The sequence below is a fragment of the Mus pahari genome, chromosome 3, assembly GCF_900095145.1.
Source record: "Mus pahari chromosome 3, PAHARI_EIJ_v1.1, whole genome shotgun sequence".
Taxonomy (NCBI): domain Eukaryota; kingdom Metazoa; phylum Chordata; class Mammalia; order Rodentia; family Muridae; genus Mus; species Mus pahari.
Window position 1 is genome coordinate 140,276,149 of NC_034592.1, and position 17,194 is coordinate 140,293,342.

General features: G+C 53.1%; 1 protein-coding gene across 2 annotated transcripts in view; it reads left to right on the forward strand.

Annotated features, from left to right (window-relative positions):
• The window catches only part of Ctnnbl1 (catenin beta like 1), a 159,273-nt gene extending 153,765 nt beyond the window's left edge, over positions 1-5,508 (forward strand). The window contains exon 16 of one of the 2 annotated variants that reach the window (XM_021192122.1): positions 5,322-5,508. In XM_021192122.1, the coding sequence (XP_021047781.1) occupies positions 5,322-5,410 (89 nt within the window). In that variant the 3' untranslated portion in view covers positions 5,411-5,508. The remainder of the gene's footprint in view (positions 1-5,321) is intronic. The other variant, XM_029536341.1, reaches the window with a different exon arrangement.
• The last annotated feature ends 11,686 nt before the right edge of the window (positions 5,509-17,194 follow it).

Below are 17,194 nucleotides of genomic sequence, written 5' to 3' on the forward strand. Positions count from 1 at the left end.
ATCACTGCCATCAGTAAGGCTCAGCTGAAGGCCTGTGGGAGGCCTCGGAAGAGAAGTGGCATGAAGCTCGTCTGGGGGCTGAGACAGCGACATTCCAAGAGGAAAGGACAGTGTGAGTGAAGAAGGCATGGGCAGAGAGCCATATGCTTGGTGCAGCCCTGCCAGGCTGCAGGGTGGCACCCATGGTGTCCATGCTAATGATGGACAGTTGCTACGAGGCCTTAGCATCTGCTCTTCTCTCAAAGGGAAGAGGGTGGGGTGGCCCTGGCCCTGTGGGGGACCCTGGGTGTTCCCTTCAGTGTGAGCCAGCCTCCTGAGGAGGGGGTGTGCCGCCAATGAGTGCCCCTCCAGCCTGTAAGTGCCGTTTACTTCCCTCGCCTACGTGCTCCATTAGAGCTTTGGATCACCCTGGCTCTGCTGTCTTGTTTCCAGGCTTCTCCCCACACCTCCATCCCTTCAGTCAAAACAGCAAGCTTCCAGGAAGGGAAAAGTGTTCGTAGCGGCTAGAAACATAGTAGGTGGATGTTTGCCTTGCTGAACAGTTCTATGTGGACCTTAGGTCATTCAAAACATCCTGTTCAAGCCAGCCTCTGCCGCCTTCTGAGCTGGCTTACCCTGCGTGCTGACAGCATTATCCACTGGGGGAGGGGGGGCGCTAAGCAGCTGCTCTCTGCTGTGGCTTCCTTCCCCCACCTCTGACCAGACCCCACACCCTCCTTCCAAGCCCAGTTCTCTCAGCATTACCACAGCTAGCCCTGCAGGAAGTTCTGCCCACTCTGCCTCCTGAAGCTGCCCTTGAATCTATCCGCTCCTCTCCATCTGGATTCCTCCCAAGCCCTTTATCACAGTCAGTAATTGTTTTTATTTATGTGTTTGTTTACTCATTTGATCCGTCTCACACATTAAAATGGAGGCTCCATGATATAAGGCGTGTTGCTGCTGTATTCACCATGTCTCCTAATTCCTGGGCAGCTCATAATAGGAACTCAGCAGTGTTTCAGCACTGCTCATCAGAGCTCTCCTCTGTAGGAATTCATGGTGCTGACTGGGCACTGTGTCCCCAGTACCTTCCCTCGCAGAGGATGCAGATCTGAGGGACACAGGTGGATCAATGACCAGTTTCAATTCAGACACTCAGTGGACACTGCTCTGGCCCAGATCTGCCCCTAGTGCAGGAGAGACAGTGCGTCCCTTCTCCTTGTTGAGCACAGACATAGCATGCTAAGTGTCACCCAGGAGTTGTAAACGTGGAGCTAAGGGGCAGCAGACAGGCAGGAAGGCAGGGACCGACCCAGCCGTGGCCAGGCAGAGGAGCAGAGGTGTCCGTGATCTGAACTACGTCCCAGCAGGCAAGGCACTGGTATCACGGCGGGTTATGAATTCTTTGCGTTCACAGTGAGCTTGGGATATATGTAGTAACCATCACTGTTTGCCAGCGCCTGTAAGCACCTCCCTAGAGCTCACAGGGGAGGGTTTGGATATTTGAAGCCGACGCCATTACTTGGTCAAGAAGGCCTGCAGCAGTGATGCCGACCTTTTGTTTGGTTGGTTGGTTTGGGGTTTTTTTGTTTGTTTTTCGAGACAGGGTTTCTCTGTGTAGCCCTGGCTGTCCTGGAACTCACTTTGTAGACCAGGCTGGCCTTGAACTCAGAAATCTGCCCGCCTCTGCCTCCCGAGTGTGATGCCGACCTTTATAATAGGAGGGTCTGGGTCCTCTCCTGTAGGCCGCCTGCCTCTTACCCGCAGGGGAGCCTATCCCTGTGCTGGGGTCCAGAGCTGGGATCTATCTCTGGCCCCCTTACAGGGTGCAGGACCCTCGGGGCCTGTCACAGCAGTGTGAGGTCGGGGTTGAGATTAGAGGACAGGCAGTAAATCAAGGCTGGCTCTGTGCGGCCACCCTGAAGCCTGCCCTGCCCTCCTCTCATCCCTGTCTCACCCCTCCCAGTCGCCATCAAAATGAGTGAAGAAACAAAGCCTGTAAAGAACGCCAGCTCACCCTCTGCACTCTTTGATTTTAATTTTGTTTTTCGGTTTGGGTTGCTTCCTTTTTTTTTTTTTTTAACATACTAATTAGATGAGCGCTTTTTTCTTTGATTTTATGGCCTACATATTTCCTAAGTTTTGCTGGCAGATGACAGCTGATGTATCCCTTGAGGTCTCAGGAAACCGCTGATGAGGCAGGCCCAGCAGGGGACTTTCCCAGGGCTTTTAGTCCCCTTTTTCATGGTTTCCCCCTCCTTTTCTGTTGGGGGGTGCCAAGAGCACCGAATAATTGATGGCTCATTAAAGCCCTGCTCTCTGTAGACTGCTTACTCGGCGCTCCCTGGTCCAGCCATCCCCAAACAGGCGGACGGTTCTGAAGACCACAGGCCCTTGAAGGAACTGAGAAGGGCAGTTTCCCCTGTGGCCTCCTCGGGAGAGTGGTGGCTTCCTGCCTCCACCCTTGATACCTGGCACAGAGCAGGGCATGTTCCACTGAGTGAGCTGCGTGCCAAGGTGGGTCTTTAGGCTTCTCTCTGACAGAAACCCAGCCTCAGGGGAAGAGCAGCACTGGCACCGACACACACTCTTGGCCACCCTTCCTAGCCTTGGTTGTTGTAGGGGTTTGTTTTGCTTTCTCATTTTGTTTTTTGAGAGAGAGTCTCCCTCTGTAGCCCTGGCCAACCTTGAACTTGTGACCCTCCTGTCTCAGCCTCCTGTGCAGCCGTGATTACAGGCTTAACTGTACTCATCTCATGTGTCACCTATGGTTGTCCAGAAGCCCTGGAGTGTAGGGTGACTGCTGAGCACACAAGGCGGGGTTGAGTGGTGTCACCTGTGTCCTATGCGTGTCACTCAGGTGCCTGTTGTAAGGCTGAAGTGTGCTGGCTGTCTAGGATATGCTCATCCCACGGAGCCCTCATGGCCTGGAGCTGGCAGCAGCCTGGACTAAGGAACCAGCTGTGGCCAGTGCAGTCCAGCCTCCAGACCAGGACGGGTGGGAGCTTTACCAGCCAGCTAAAACAGCCATGTGGCCCATCAGCACCAAGAGCAACTTCCTTTCTCAGGGGGTGTCCTTAATAAGTTCCCCTGGCCCGCAAAATGTCCTGCTAAAGCATGTCACCAACCCCAGTGTTGTCAAGCAAGCACTATGGACATGAGGGACCTGTCTTGGCAATTTATGTCTTGTGTTTGGTGTGTGTCAATGAGGTCTTCAGGGTGGAGATGCTGGCCTGCCCATCCCTCCCTCCTCCATCTTGCATCTCCTCTGAGTAAGCTGCACGCACTGGTCCAGACCCCTGCCTGGAAGACAGCTTTCCCTTTGCCCTCCCCGCCCCCTCTCTCTCCCTCTCAACATAAACAGAACAGCTTGTATTCCATGTCTGCGTGGTAAACCTGCTGTCTAAAGTTTGCTTTAATATTTATGCGTTCAGCACTGCTGCCTGGGTTAGAGCTTCACCAAAGCCCTTATTCCAAGAGCCTTTCAAATGCTGTGAAAGTAGGGAAGGGCGGTGATGTCCCCTTCTTTCTAGCCCACCCCTACCTCCTTCCCTTTCCTGGTCCTCCATCACTCCCTCTTCCCTACCCCAGAGTGCTCCCTTCAGCTAGCATCTCTCCTCTTCCTTCCCCAAGACCTCTGGGAGGAATCTGTTCAATATTTATCAACTGCTGCAGCAGCTGAAATAACCGGCAGTAGCCAACACCAAGATCTGCTCTAACCAGAACTCCAGAAACAAAGGTGGAGGCTGGGCCCAGGCGCTGGCCCAGCGGTACTGTGGATGCAAACTGCCAGAGATTGTAGGAGACGGTGGGGGAGCCTGCCTCTGGGGACAACCAGCTCCCTGTCAGTCTCTGCCCAGTCTACCCAATGCCTGTCCTGGCCACTGAGGCCCTTCAGCACAGCAGTGCACCCAGGCCTGCCCTGTGGAACAGCTTTTCGAGGCTGCAGGAACAGACTTTCCCTGAGCTCAGGAGCAGGCAAGAGCAGAGTATTACTGTGGTCGTAGATTGCCACTTTTGGGGACCACCTCACCCTGATTTCTTTCCACTGTTGATTGTGGGTAAACCCCCTTCTCACAAACCATTCTTAGGCAAGCCACCTCAGTTCCTTCACATCCTCAGGTGCTTCTCTGACCCTTCGATCTGCCTGTGGTTTGGCCACATCTGTAGAACCAGGCACCAGTAAGTGTGAACATTCCCAGGGTGTGGCTCATCAGCCAGACTTGCCTCCCCTGCCACAGCCTGACTGAGAAACCTGCTAAGGTGGCCATGGGGACATGGCATTCCCAGCCTGACCTGCTCTCTGTGCTCTGCATCTGGGATGAGTTCCCTCCAGGGAAGTGACTGGGAACATCCATGAGAATTGAAACAGAATGATCACACTGGGGCAGGAGAGGATGTGGCATGGCTAATGCCCCAGTGCTCACAGCTGAGCAGGGCCTGCTGCTCACCGCCCCAGCCCTGAGCAGTCCTCCACTGACCTCCTAGGTCCTCAGCAAGCCCCACCCCACCCCCCACAGCTCCTGGCAGCTGCCATGTACTCCTGTCTACATCTCCTTTCTCACCCTCACTGGAGAGTAGGCATTGCAGAAGCAAATCCCTTCTCTTCTCCTCCTTTTCCTCTTGCAGTCCTAGGGACTGAATGCACGGCCTAGCACTGAGACATGCCCCCAGGGTTTCCTACTTAAGCCACAGAGTGGGCCTCAGTCCTTGCACTTCCAGGATGTTCTCCCATGATTCCATGCTGTTGATCATGTCCCTCACTGCAAAGCACAAATAGAGCAGAGCAGACATGCCAGTCCTCTCCTGCCAGGCTGTCTACTAGGACAAAATGCCTGAGGAGGGATACTTTATTATACAGGAAGAAATGTATTTCCTTTAAGTTCTAGAGACTGGGACATCCTAGATCAAAGTTGGTCTTTGGCATACGAGAGAAAAGCCAAGAATGTTGTCTGTCTGAGTGGCAGAACAGAAGGCCCTCATTGTTCCCCAGAAATGTGTGTAAGAGTCACATAACATCCCATTCATACAGGGGGCGGGGCCGCAGCATGAAGGGCTGGGGGATGCAGATGTGCAGGCACATCGGTGCCCACTAGGTTTGTGTTGAGGGACAGCATGAAGGGTGAAGCCACACGTGCTAGGCACCGGTGAGAAGGTAAGTCAGATCCTTCCACAGAGCCTGTGGTCACGGCTATGGCTGCCACAAAGAGCTGGGCCTCAGTGGCTCACATGCCTCAGGCTCCGTATTGCACACTAAGATTTGGGAGCAGTGTAGCACAAAGACACAACTCTGGGGACCCCATACGTGGTCCAACCTAACTCACCCTGTCCTTTTTCCCTAGAGTACGCAGAGAACATTGGAGATGGCCGGAGCCCTGAGTTCCGGGAGACCGAGCAGAAGCGTATCCTGGCCTTGTTGGAGAACTTCTAGAATGCTAGGGAGAGAGTGACAGCCGCCGACCCCTGGCTCCCTCCTGGAAACCATTTTTACAGTTGTATGGCTTGAACAAATTAAAGCTAGTTTTGGTATCCTGGGGCTGACATTGTATGTGCAAGCTTCCCGCCAACCCTGTCATACTCCTTCCCAGTGAGCACAGGGGCACCTGAGGAAGGCCAGAGAGGCTGGTGGTGACAGGAGATACCTGGTGTGGGTGGCACCTATAGACGCCATTTGTGCACAACAGTCTGAACAGGGCTCTGGGACCGCTGGGCACAGGGGATTGCCTGCCACTGCAGTCCCAGCACATCACCACACCCCACCCACACCCCCAGCCCTGTGCTTCTCTCTTAAAATGCCTCGAGTAGGCGAGTCTGCAGACACCACACAGAGCTGTGGCTGCTAGAAGCTCAGGAGCCAGGGAATGCAGTGAGGAACAGAGGGGGCATGGTTTTCTCACAGGGTGGTGGAAACGCTCTGTGGTCAGGTGTGGGGTGGTTACCTGCACGTGAGCACATTGATACCACAGAGCTGTACATTCTCAGAGGACAAACCAAATGATGTGGTTTGTATCTAGTAAAGCTGTTGAGGGAAGGGGCTGCTAAGCCATCGACCCTCTGTCTGGTCTGCTTCTCTAGTCTTGTGATGCACTTCCCACAGAATTGTCATAATTCTTGTGGGAATTTGGACATTACCATTTGCAACCTTAAGATTTTATTCTTGGATGAGTGGTGGTGCACACCTTTAATCCCAGCACTTGGGAGGCAGAGGCAGACAGATCTTTGAGTTCAAAGCTAACATGGTCTACAGAGCAAGGTCCAGGACAGCCAGGACTACACAGAGAAACCGTGTCTCAAAAAACCCAAATTAATAATAATATTAATAACAATAGTAATGTGATAATCTGTACATGGATCTGGTGCTGGTGATTTAGGCTCCTGAGAGGTTCTAAGCATAGGGGTCAGGAGTATGGCTAAGGTCAGCAGATGACTCTGACCTTATCCTTAAGTGTGACCCGTTGGCTATATGGTTTTGACCTGGGTGACATCCCCAAGCAGTCTGACAGTACCCAGTGCTCATGGGAATGAAGAGCCATGGTGACAGGTGTGGTGGGTAGCTTTGATACTGACTGCATCTCGTGTGGCTGTGGCTTGGCAAGTGTGGTCTTCCCTCCCGGCTGACCTCACCAGCACCCCACCAACATCACAGCCATCCTCAGAGAGTCCTCATGTGCCGGGGAGTACAGAGCAGCAGTGGGAACCCAGAGCTTCCTCCCAGCAAAGCGTGAGCCCTCGGTTACCAAAGAAGCTGCAAGGAATGCCACACCCTTGCAAGGGCCTGATGCCTTGTGGTCCTGATGCCACACAATGCTTCTTGCTACTTACTGAACCCCAAGGGACCAGGCATAAGTCCCTGCACACTCGGTGTCTGTAGCATCCGCGTGATGCCCAGCACTGGCAGCACAGGCAGAGCCAGCGCCCTGTGTGTAAGCTCTGGGAGGCTGTGTGAAGATGGAGAGGGCGTGTCCCATCATGAACTGAGGAACATCCCAGCAGTGTGGCAGAAGCAGGTTAACACCAGTTACAGCTTACATCACCTCTGCGGCCATCAGAGCTACAAGCATAACATCTACTTCATGCCCCCAGCTCTGTGCTCATATTTCTCTCTGCAGCAGCGCTGTTGGCCTGGCCACTCCCAACTGCGGGAAGCCAGTACTGGGGTCGAGGTCTTAGGGTTACACAGGGCTCGGGTCCTGTGGCCAGTGAACCACAACTCAGATTCAAACCAAAGTTTGTCTGATCCTCTGCTGTAGTCCCCAGTTTCCGAGCACTTCTCCAGCTAAAGCTGTTTCTCCTTTGATCATCGCTTTTTCAATACTTCTTGTATTTTTTAAACTGCATTGGCTTTTAGCCAGGCAACACACATGGTATCCAAGTTCACATTTTAATTTTAAAACATTGCACAAGGAGCCTCCTGGCTCCTGCCACCCAACCATCTTCCCAGTATGTGGACAGCACTGTCCAGTCATGAGCTTCCAAACCTGCCTATATGCAGGCTAGCCAGCTCAGGGAGCCAAGCTTTGTGGATCTCCAGACACCAGCTCATAGCTGCCTGAGATCTTTTCATGCTCCCAAAGCCCTTCTGTCAAAATAAGTCAGAACTTAGCTCCCTTAGTCTCTCAAATGAACACTTGCTTAGCATGTGCAAGGCCCTGGATCCAGGGCCTGATACCTCACCCCTACACACACACACACACACACACACACTTCACAAATGATGAGTAGGCCCTTTCTGATAGGTATAAGGGGAGGGGGAACACAAAGTCTAGTCCCTATAGGGACAGGAAATTGCACAGTTCCAGGGACTGTGACCAATGGGACACAATTACCGAATTATTACTTCTGTCCTTATCATAACACCCTGCTCCATAAAGCTGAGACCTTTAAATGCAACACGGACCCATGTCCTTCTGCTAACTAGGAACCCTGGACTCCTGGGCTAAGGCTACTCACAGCTGACTAAGATGCCATATGGTTCACAGAGCAGCTTGTGTCCACCCCTGCCTTGGGAGGACTCCCTGGGCTCCTGTGAAAGCCATCTAATCTTGTCCTTGGTTCCGCCGACTCTTGGAGCTCAGAGCTCTTCCTTCCTGTCCATCCTGTGTCCACAGCTGAGTGGTCCCAGAGCAGAGCACCCCAGAGAGGTGGTATTTCTTTTCCCATCCAGATGTGATCTAAGAAACCTTCGCTAGGAGCTCCTGAGGGAAAGGTCATGGCTGCCTCCTTCACGGGCTGCTTGATGATGGATCCACACACCTGAATCTAGTGGTAGCAAGATGGGCGAGTCTGAGAGATTTGCATGCAGGCTGAATTCCTTTCTGTGAGGGGCTGTTGTTGGGTGCTAGAAGGCATCCCTCAGTTACCCATAGTAAGTACCAGTGCCCAGGTGGCACCTTCTGCTATTACCACAAGCGTCAATTTAGTGTCAGCAGGGAGACAAGACTCGCTTTCCTAGAGGCAAGACTTCTTGATGAGATTTCTTACCCAGCAGCAGAGGTAAAGGCAGGCCCACATTTTCAATCTGCTGTGTTCCTTGGTGCACATGGCAACTGGTTGGATCACAGCGGTGGGCCTTAGTTATTGGTGCCAGGGAAAAGATCAGGTTTCTCCCACTCACCTTCATCTTGATTAGCTGACACATGCCCTTGGTGGAGGCTTGTGAAAGCGTGCAAGAGTACCCTGCACAGATCTCCCCTCCAGATGTGTCTCCTGGCCACTCAGCCCCCTCCCAGGAAGCAGCCCCTGCTGACTAAACCAGGCATCCCCTCCAGGCCCACCCAGGATGGGCTTGTCCTGTCCCACCTCTTGCTTTCCATTTGACATCTGCCACATGGCACACACTTGCCTGCTCCGACAGCAGAGCTTCATTACAGAGCTGGGCCCTGATGTAGCTGCGGAATTAATGGGCACATTGCTTATGGCTGACCTTAGACTACAGTACCAGTCTGTAAGCACGTTGACCGTCATTCCACAGGTCTGCTTAGATTCTAAAGGAGAGTTGCAAAGTCAAAGAGGAAAGGGCATTTGTCATCGTCACCTGTGTGAACATGTTCTAAGTCCTCCTGCTTAGGGAACAGGTGGATCTGGATCAGTGGGGCTCTGGTGGCATTTGGCCAGCATCTCTCTTATGAGTCACTCTAGGGTTTTAGAATATCTTCGCAGGATGTGTGGTATATTAGCTGGTGCCCCCCCCAACCCCGCCATGTCTCTTTGCAAGCCACAGGCCTCCACTACATTCCTCCGTGAAACCGGTGTATTATCACTACCCACATTTCAACCTGACCTGGAGTGACCTTGGTCCAGAGAGCAGAGCTGAGAATGCAATCTAGTCAGCCAGTCAGCCATGTTCCCGGTAGAGCCACCATTCCCCACGCGAAGGAAGGAAAAGTAAAGAAGGTAGTGCCGAACATAGCAGAAGCAGAAGCCTAGAAGGTGTCTAGGAGGCTCCAGGGCAGCCCCTCCCCCACCTGGCCCCTTGTAGGTCCCCTGCCTCCCTCTGCCATGGGTGATGGTCACCTGAGTCTTTCCCATGGCCAAGCCCAACAAGCCCTATGCAAGAGGGATTTGTAGGAAAGGGTCGTGGCTAGTCTCCCAGCTTGTTCCAGGTCAAGCCTTGTCTCCACTTCCTGTGGCCCTTTCAGTCCCTACAGAAAGAAGAGAAACAGCCCACAGCAGTCCAGGAAGCTGAACTCTGACCCCCAGGCAAGAGACAGCCTCACAAAGTCACCAGAACAGGGACTAAGGGAGGACAGCTCCAGTCTCGGTCAGCCCAGACTGTCCTTAGCCTTCTTGGACCTAGGCAGGTGGGTAGAAACCACTGGAATAGACTATACAGAAGCCAGACCGTGTGCCTGACTCCACAGCCTCCAGCTAGCCCATCCAGGGCGCCCAGGAGCTCAGCCCAGCCTCCTGAGATACCTGCCCACTATTGGGTCTCACTAAGGAGCTGGCTAGCTTTGTGAATCCCCCACTCCGTGCCCCAACAGGGTACCCAGGTATCTTCGTCACCTATCCCCGTACCTTGTACTGATCAGCCGCCAGACACGTGGGAACAAAGCAGTTATTATCCCTACCTCGAGGGAGCTCTGACCTTGGAAGACAAACTGCAAGTCGGTAAACTTGTAAGTGAACGCAGAGGACAATTTCTGAGAGTCAAAAGAGTAAGCAAGGCACACAGTTCGGACCGAGGAGCAAGGGAGTGGCCTGGCTTAGTGCCCTAGAAAGGCCTCTGTGTGACTGTCCGTTCAGAACCTGAGCAGAGACAGGAAGTAGGAAACCCAGGGCAGAAGGATCTACGGGCGGACACGCGTGCAAAGGGCCTGAGGCAGAGAGAAGACACATCGCTCTCCAGGAAGCTCCAAAGAGGCCACAGTGGCAGGAGAGGCAGGAGCCAATCAGGATGGGGCCAGAGCAGCAGACAGAGGAGGGGAGTCCTGAGCTTGGAAGGGGTGAGGCCTGACTTTGAAATCATGCCCTGGGGAGCCCTTGAGAGGCAGTGCTGTGGAAGAAGAAGAAGCTCCAAGGAGCAGTAGAGCCTGGACCAGTGGAGAGGCCCTGGTGTTACAGGCCACAGGGGCCGCCATTGAAGACTGGGGTAGGAAGATGGAGGCAGAACCCACCAGGCTCTGCACAAGAGGCCCTCCCTGCCCAGAGGCATCCCCAGCCATGAGACCTGGGAGCCATTTCCTGGGCCAGCAGAAGCCTGGTGGGGCGGTGGAGAGCCTGGCTCAGTGTATAAATATCTTTAATGAATAAATAGAAGTGCTTTTAAGGCTGCCGAGTCCCATCATTTCCACCTGCCATAAAATTCCATTAGAAGCAGGCGCTGCAGGGGACAGCCCGGCTGCTGTAAATCTACCCCNCCCCCNCCCCCACCCCCACCCCTGCCTCTGGCCCTGCCTGGCTCCCAAGTGACCATGGTGAGCCCAGGGTGAGTTCAGGGTTCCACGCGTGCATGTCTGTCCTGGGCCTACAGACATTGGTCCTTCCCACACCCGGACAAGCATGGGGCCACAGGAGGCAGGGACATGTGGCTTGTCACGGACACTCTCCTCCTTGTGACACTAGAACCCTGCAGCCTTCGCCTCTAATTCACTTGAGCGGAGTTCAGGGGCAGCTGCTTTCAACACAAAGGAGATTCTGGAACCTCAGAGCTAGCGAAGCCCCACTTTGAGGAGTCGAGCTTTCCAAGTGAGGGAACGGAACCCCTTCAGAGCAGGTGGCTAGGCTAAGGCCACTCCAGGTTAGCAGACCCAGTACTCAAGCGGCCATATAATTGCTATATTCCTTAGGACCAGCTAAATACTCACTGGGTCAAGCCCTCGTCAAGGGCCATTTCCCTGATTCATGACTGACTGACCCATTTTGTAGGTGCAAACACTGAGTCCCAGCAATGGTGAGCCAGATACACACCTGGGTCTCTAAGGAGCACTTTCCCCTTGTTCTCATGTGTGCTGGGGCTGGGGTTGTATTTTCCCTAGCCTCAGTCGTCAAAATGGGAAGCTGAGACCATCTGACACTCTGTAGCCCAGGGTAGCCTCAAATTCACAGCAAATCTCCTACCTCAGCCTCTCTGGTGCAGATGTTATGAGTGTGAGTCACCACGCCCAGCTTTAAACTAGGAGTCAACGAAAAGACCGGGGTGGGGAATTCTGAGTGACAGCAAACACCAGCAGAAAGGCTGTGAACCGCAGGCCACTGACAGAAGCACACCTCTGAGCCCAGCGATGTCTTACAAGGCTCCTCACCAGCCTTACAGATGAAACACTGAACAGAGAAGTCAAGGATCTGCACAAGGTCACACAGCTCTCCTTGCAATGCTGGGTAGGGATCCTCTGGTCTCTCTGTTGTCCCTACTGCCAGTGAGCATGCCCAGCTGGCAACCTGCCTAGACAGCCAGTCATCAGTTAGGCCCATTAGGCGACCATCCACAGTCCTGCCAGATGTCTCCGTTCCTCATCTCACCTCAGCCCTCTGGGAGACAGAGGACAGAGCCCAGCTGCCACAAGGAGGAGGTGTCCAAAGGGCCCCACACTGGGTCTGAAGGTGGCCGCCTGGGCAGTGGCCACACAGCACAGAGCCTGCACTGGCCAGCCCTTTCAATTTCAGCCCCGCCACTCCTTAGCAGTGTGACCCTGAGCAAGTCCTTTCACCTCCCTGAGCCTCAGTTTCCCCATCTGCACTCTGCAGACATGGTCTGCTCTGTGTGCTCACGGAGGGCAGTGAACGTGCCGGCGCACTTGGAGCAGACCCACGCACAGTGCTGAGCCATGTCGTACCATTTCACCAACCCTCATCTGCTGTTTCTTGGTGACCTTTCTCTTCTGACTGAGCTAGCACCTCTGTTTATACCGTCTCGAAGGACTGGCCACACCCGCAAGGACAGATCTCTGTTCACCAATCAATATCCCCCAAGTCAGGGTCCTACAGAAGCAGAGTGTTCAGCAAGGTTGCCTATATTCAGGTTCCACATCCAAGATCACGAGCCTCCATCCACACCCCTGACCGGTCCGTCAGCACTGCCCTAGTTAGTTCCAGTCTCTCTACAGCCTCTCCACCCTCTGGAGCAATGGCATAGACAGAAGCAAGCATACATACCCTACAGCAGGGATCTGGGATCCCAACCCTCCACGCTGCCCTCAGGAGAGGTCACTGGGCCAGCAGGCTGTGGAAGGCGGAATGGCCTGGCAGGGTCTTGAGTGACACATGTCTGGCCTCGCTGTGACAGAGTGTGGGGAGGAACAGGCACTTGGGCACCAGGATGCTGCCTTCCTAGAATAAGCCGGCCAGGCGACAGGGGCATGCTATGGAGAAGAGAGAGAGAGTGGCTGAAAGCAAGGGCACCCCAGCTGTGAATCAGCAGAGGAGACCTGGGGGAGACCATCAGAGCTGAGACTGACATAATGGGGGTATCAGGATTGGGGGAGGGGGGATATCTCCAGCAAGGGGAACAGTGAGCACAAAGGCCCTGTGACAGGCATGTGCTTCACACACTCAACAGACAGATGTGTCACTGAGAATGTGAGGAGGCGGCTGCAGAGGTGAGGGGCTGGGCTGGGCGGGGGGGGGGGGGGAGGACCTTGACTCAGAAGGAGTTGGATCACCCCTAACCTGCAAAGGGGGCTCATGGAGACTATTACACAGGGCTAAAATGGCCACAGGGAGTTTGTGTGAAGAATCAGCACAGCTGGGGGCGAGGGTGGGGGAGACTGAAATGCCACTGTGGTTGGGGCAGGGCCACTCTCATCCTATGTCCCCTTGGCTTTGTCTCAAATGACCCTCAAAGTGGTCAGAACAAAACACCCGAGAACACTGGAACGTGGGACCTGGAACTGTTCCTGAAACAGCCTGTTATGGCTGGACAGTCCCTTCTTTTGCCTGACCTGGGGCTGAAGGACAGGTATTGTGTCTTGGGTTGGACGACAGCCTAGGCCACAGGAGGCCCGGGTCAGGGTTCAAAGGTCCCTCTCTGAGCCGGGCCCTCTCAGACCCAGAAGCCTGCCCTAGCTGAGAAGCTAAGGCTCAGGGTTAGCTGGTGCTCAGCTACTCCGAGTGGGGCCTGAGACTAGAACTCTGAGCCCAGGAGTGGCCAACAGAGTATGTCCTGGCATTCCCTTTCCTGGAACGTTTATAGCAGCAGGCACAGACACGCAGGTGGTGGGCAGTGATCCCTCCTCCCTGGGCATCAGGTGGGACTTCTCAGACGAAGCGCTGGTTCCGCCACGGAAGGCAGTAAGAGCTGATTGAGAACTATTCAGAACCAGACTGGATGGCCAGACAGGTAGGTGGCCACTCCAGAGTGCAGAGCACAGAGTCCAGGACAGTGGCAGGGAGGATGAAGGAGATAAAAGGCCATCTGTGAGTGGGTGGAAGCTGGCTGCTACTCAGGGAAGCCAGGATGAAGTCCCTCCATGGTGGTGGCTTCCAGGAGCAGTGACCTCAGGATAAGGAGGTAGAGGGCACATTGAGGGCTGTGTAGAGTCAGAAGGTTAGACCCTCTTCAGGCAATGCCCAACCTTTAAGAGTAATGCATGCAGCCCTGTGAATGTGGCTCAATATATCTGTAGACCACATCATGTCAGCCTTCATACAGTCCTCCCTCTGAATGGGCACATGAAGCCCACCCAAAATCTCAGAGCTCCTCCTCTTCAAAGCCCCAGACTTACCTCTTTCATGGGTCACCATGGTCAAATTCCACCTGTATTCCATAGAACAGAGGCACCACACTCCTTCCCACACACCCCACAGGGGTGGCTGCTGTGTCCCCAGAAACATAAGCTGGCCTTCCTGTCCCCCACCATCAGTCTGTCTATGCATCCTTTCAATCAAACAGCCTGTCCCTCAGGCCAGCCCCCTGCTGTGTGGGGACACGGGAATGACTGGACTGTCCCTGAGCTGCCGTAATAGGGGAGGCCATTGTGACAATGGTGTTTATGACTCAGGGCAACAAGATCACATGATGGGAAGTCAAACTTGGGAGGGGAGAGGAAGACAGAGGAGGGGGAGGGCCCACTGCTGCCCAGTTCCTCAGGATAGCCACCCTACAATGTCATCACCCCAAATAAAGGACAGTGGTACATTATTAGTGTTATTAATATCACTAATCAAATGATGGTTATAATTAAGAACATGGTGATAGCCGGGCGTGGTGGCGCACACCTTTAATCCCAGCACTTGGGAGGCAGAGACAGGCGGATTTCTGAGTTCAAGGTCAGCCTGGTCTACAGAGTGAGTTCCAGGACAGCCAGGGCTATACAGAGAAACCCTGTCTCGAAAAACCTAAAAAAAAAAGAAAAAAAAAAGCAAAACAAAACAAAACAAAAAAACCATGGTGATAAAATGCCATCTTGGATTTAAGCCGCTCTGCCTCCAGTACCAGAGTGAGTGATGCACTAGTTCACGGCATCACGCTGCGCACAATAGGTACTCAGACAACCCTTCATACAAAGTCCCAGCTCTGAGAGTGAAGTGCAGCCCCTTGTTCTGCAGGTGGGCACCCTGGGGCCTGGGAGGGGAAATGGCAGGTCCTGAGAATCTGACAGATTAAAGCCCCACCTCCAAGCTCCCTTCATCCATAATAACTTATTTTCTCTTCTGGAAAAAAAGAACAGCCACCAGGAACAGCATGGCAAATTCTTTCGGAACTGAGGTACTGTGGCCTGGACACCTAATTGCACAGGCTGGTATGAGAGCAAAGGGGAGACAGAATTATGATCAAACAGGGTTGAGGCGGCATCGGCCCCTTCCAGCATTGATCACTACAGGAGTTCTTGTCTGGGGACCTCTGGGCAAGGTGGGCTTCCTGGTCCCCAAATAAGACCCCCGCTGCCCCTAACATGGAGACCCTCAGCAGCCAGGCAGGCTCCAAGAGCCTATGGAGAAGTCGTGGACCTGACTGTGGCCATCTGGGTGGACACGAGGTTGACCTCCGAAAACCGTCCAAGAAGTTCATGGTCGGCAGGTGCCCTTTAGGGTGACAGCTGGTGCTCAGGGCTTGGCAGGAATGGACACAGCATGGCTGGTCACATGCTCTGGGAGACTCAACGTGGGCAGGCTCCCTTCTGGCCTGGCACTCAAGGTGTTTCTCCAGGAAGTTTGGTCAGAGTCCACCAAGAGGTTCTGCGGTGACCCGTGGGCAGGACAGCAGGCAGTGAGGGCAGAGCCCCTGTTGGCCATGTTCCTCTGTCCCTACACTGGGTATACAAGGTGGACACTGCTGGATGGGTGACTAAAGGTTTAAACTGACACAAGTGTGGGGTTTGTGTCTCCCTGGACCCTGGGAGACAAAAATATAGCATAATGGATGGTACTGCCCCCCTCAAGGAACTCATGAAAAGGAAGACTCTACAGAAAGGACAGAGGTCCCTGGTCAACTGCTACAGAAGAAAATGAGCAAGGTAATAAGATAAAGAGCAAATGAGTGTGTGTGTGTTCGTGCTTGTGTGTGAGAGAAAAGAGAAAGGCTGCATGTATGTGAGAGAGACTGCATATATGTGATGTATGTGTATATGAGAGTGTGTGCGCATGTATGTGTGTGTGAATGTGAGTGCATGTGTATATGTGTGTGAGTATGCATGTATGTGTGTGTGTGCATGTGTGTATGTGTGTCTGTGTGAGAGAGAGAGATGACATGTGTGTGTGAGAGAGACTGCATATATGTGATGTATATGTATATGAGAGTGTGTATGCATGTGTGTGAATGTATATATGTGTGTGAGTATGCATGTATGTGTGAGTATGCACATATATGTGTGAGTATACATGTATGTGTGTGCATGTATGTGTGTGAATGTGAGTGCACATGTATGTGTGTGAGTATACATGTATGTGTGTGAGTGTACATGTGTGTATGTGTGTCTGTGTGTGAGAGAGACTGCATATATGTGATGTATGTGTGTGAGTGTGTATGAGAGCATGTGTGCATGTATGGGTGTGTGAGTGTATGCATATATGTGTGTGCATGTATGTGTGGGAATGTGAGTGCATGTGTGTACGTGTGTGAGTATGCATGCATGTGTGTGAGTGTGCATGCATATATGTGAGTATGCATGCGTGTGTATGTGTGTCTGTGTGTAAGAGAGATGGCATTGTGTGAGAGAGAGAGAGACTGCATATATGTGATGTATGTGTGTGAATGTGTATGAGAGCATATGTGCATATATGGGTGTGTGAGTATGCATGTATGTGTGTGTTTGTCTGAATGTGTGTGTGTGTACATGCATGCATGTATGTATGTGTGGTGTGGTTGGGGGCTTCCTGAGAGTTCTAGTGAAAGAACTGAGCTGAGACTTGTAGGAGCACGCATGGGAAGAGCTGGAGCAATGCTGCAGGAAGGGAAGATGGAGTACAAACTGCAGTCAATGATCTGACTGATGAACAATAAGCAGGAAATCAACTGCACAGGACCAAGGTCGCACAGGGATCCTTGGTCCCCTGCCAGAGCCCATTGTTCCCCCAGCTCTAGTTCCTCTCTCTGTTCTGCTCTTTGAGCTCCTGCACCCCCTGCACCCCCCCACCATGGCCTCCTCCAAGGTGACTACGCGCTCTCCACTGCTCGAATTATTACTGAGCCATTAATAATCATTACCCCTCCCCCCTTACCTTCTATCACTTGTTTGTCCCTTGACATTGGCTATAGGCCCAAGAAAATGTCTCTGTGTCTTCTAGTCCTCCCATTGACTGAAGCATGTGAAGTCTCCCCTAAAATCTCAGGGTTCCT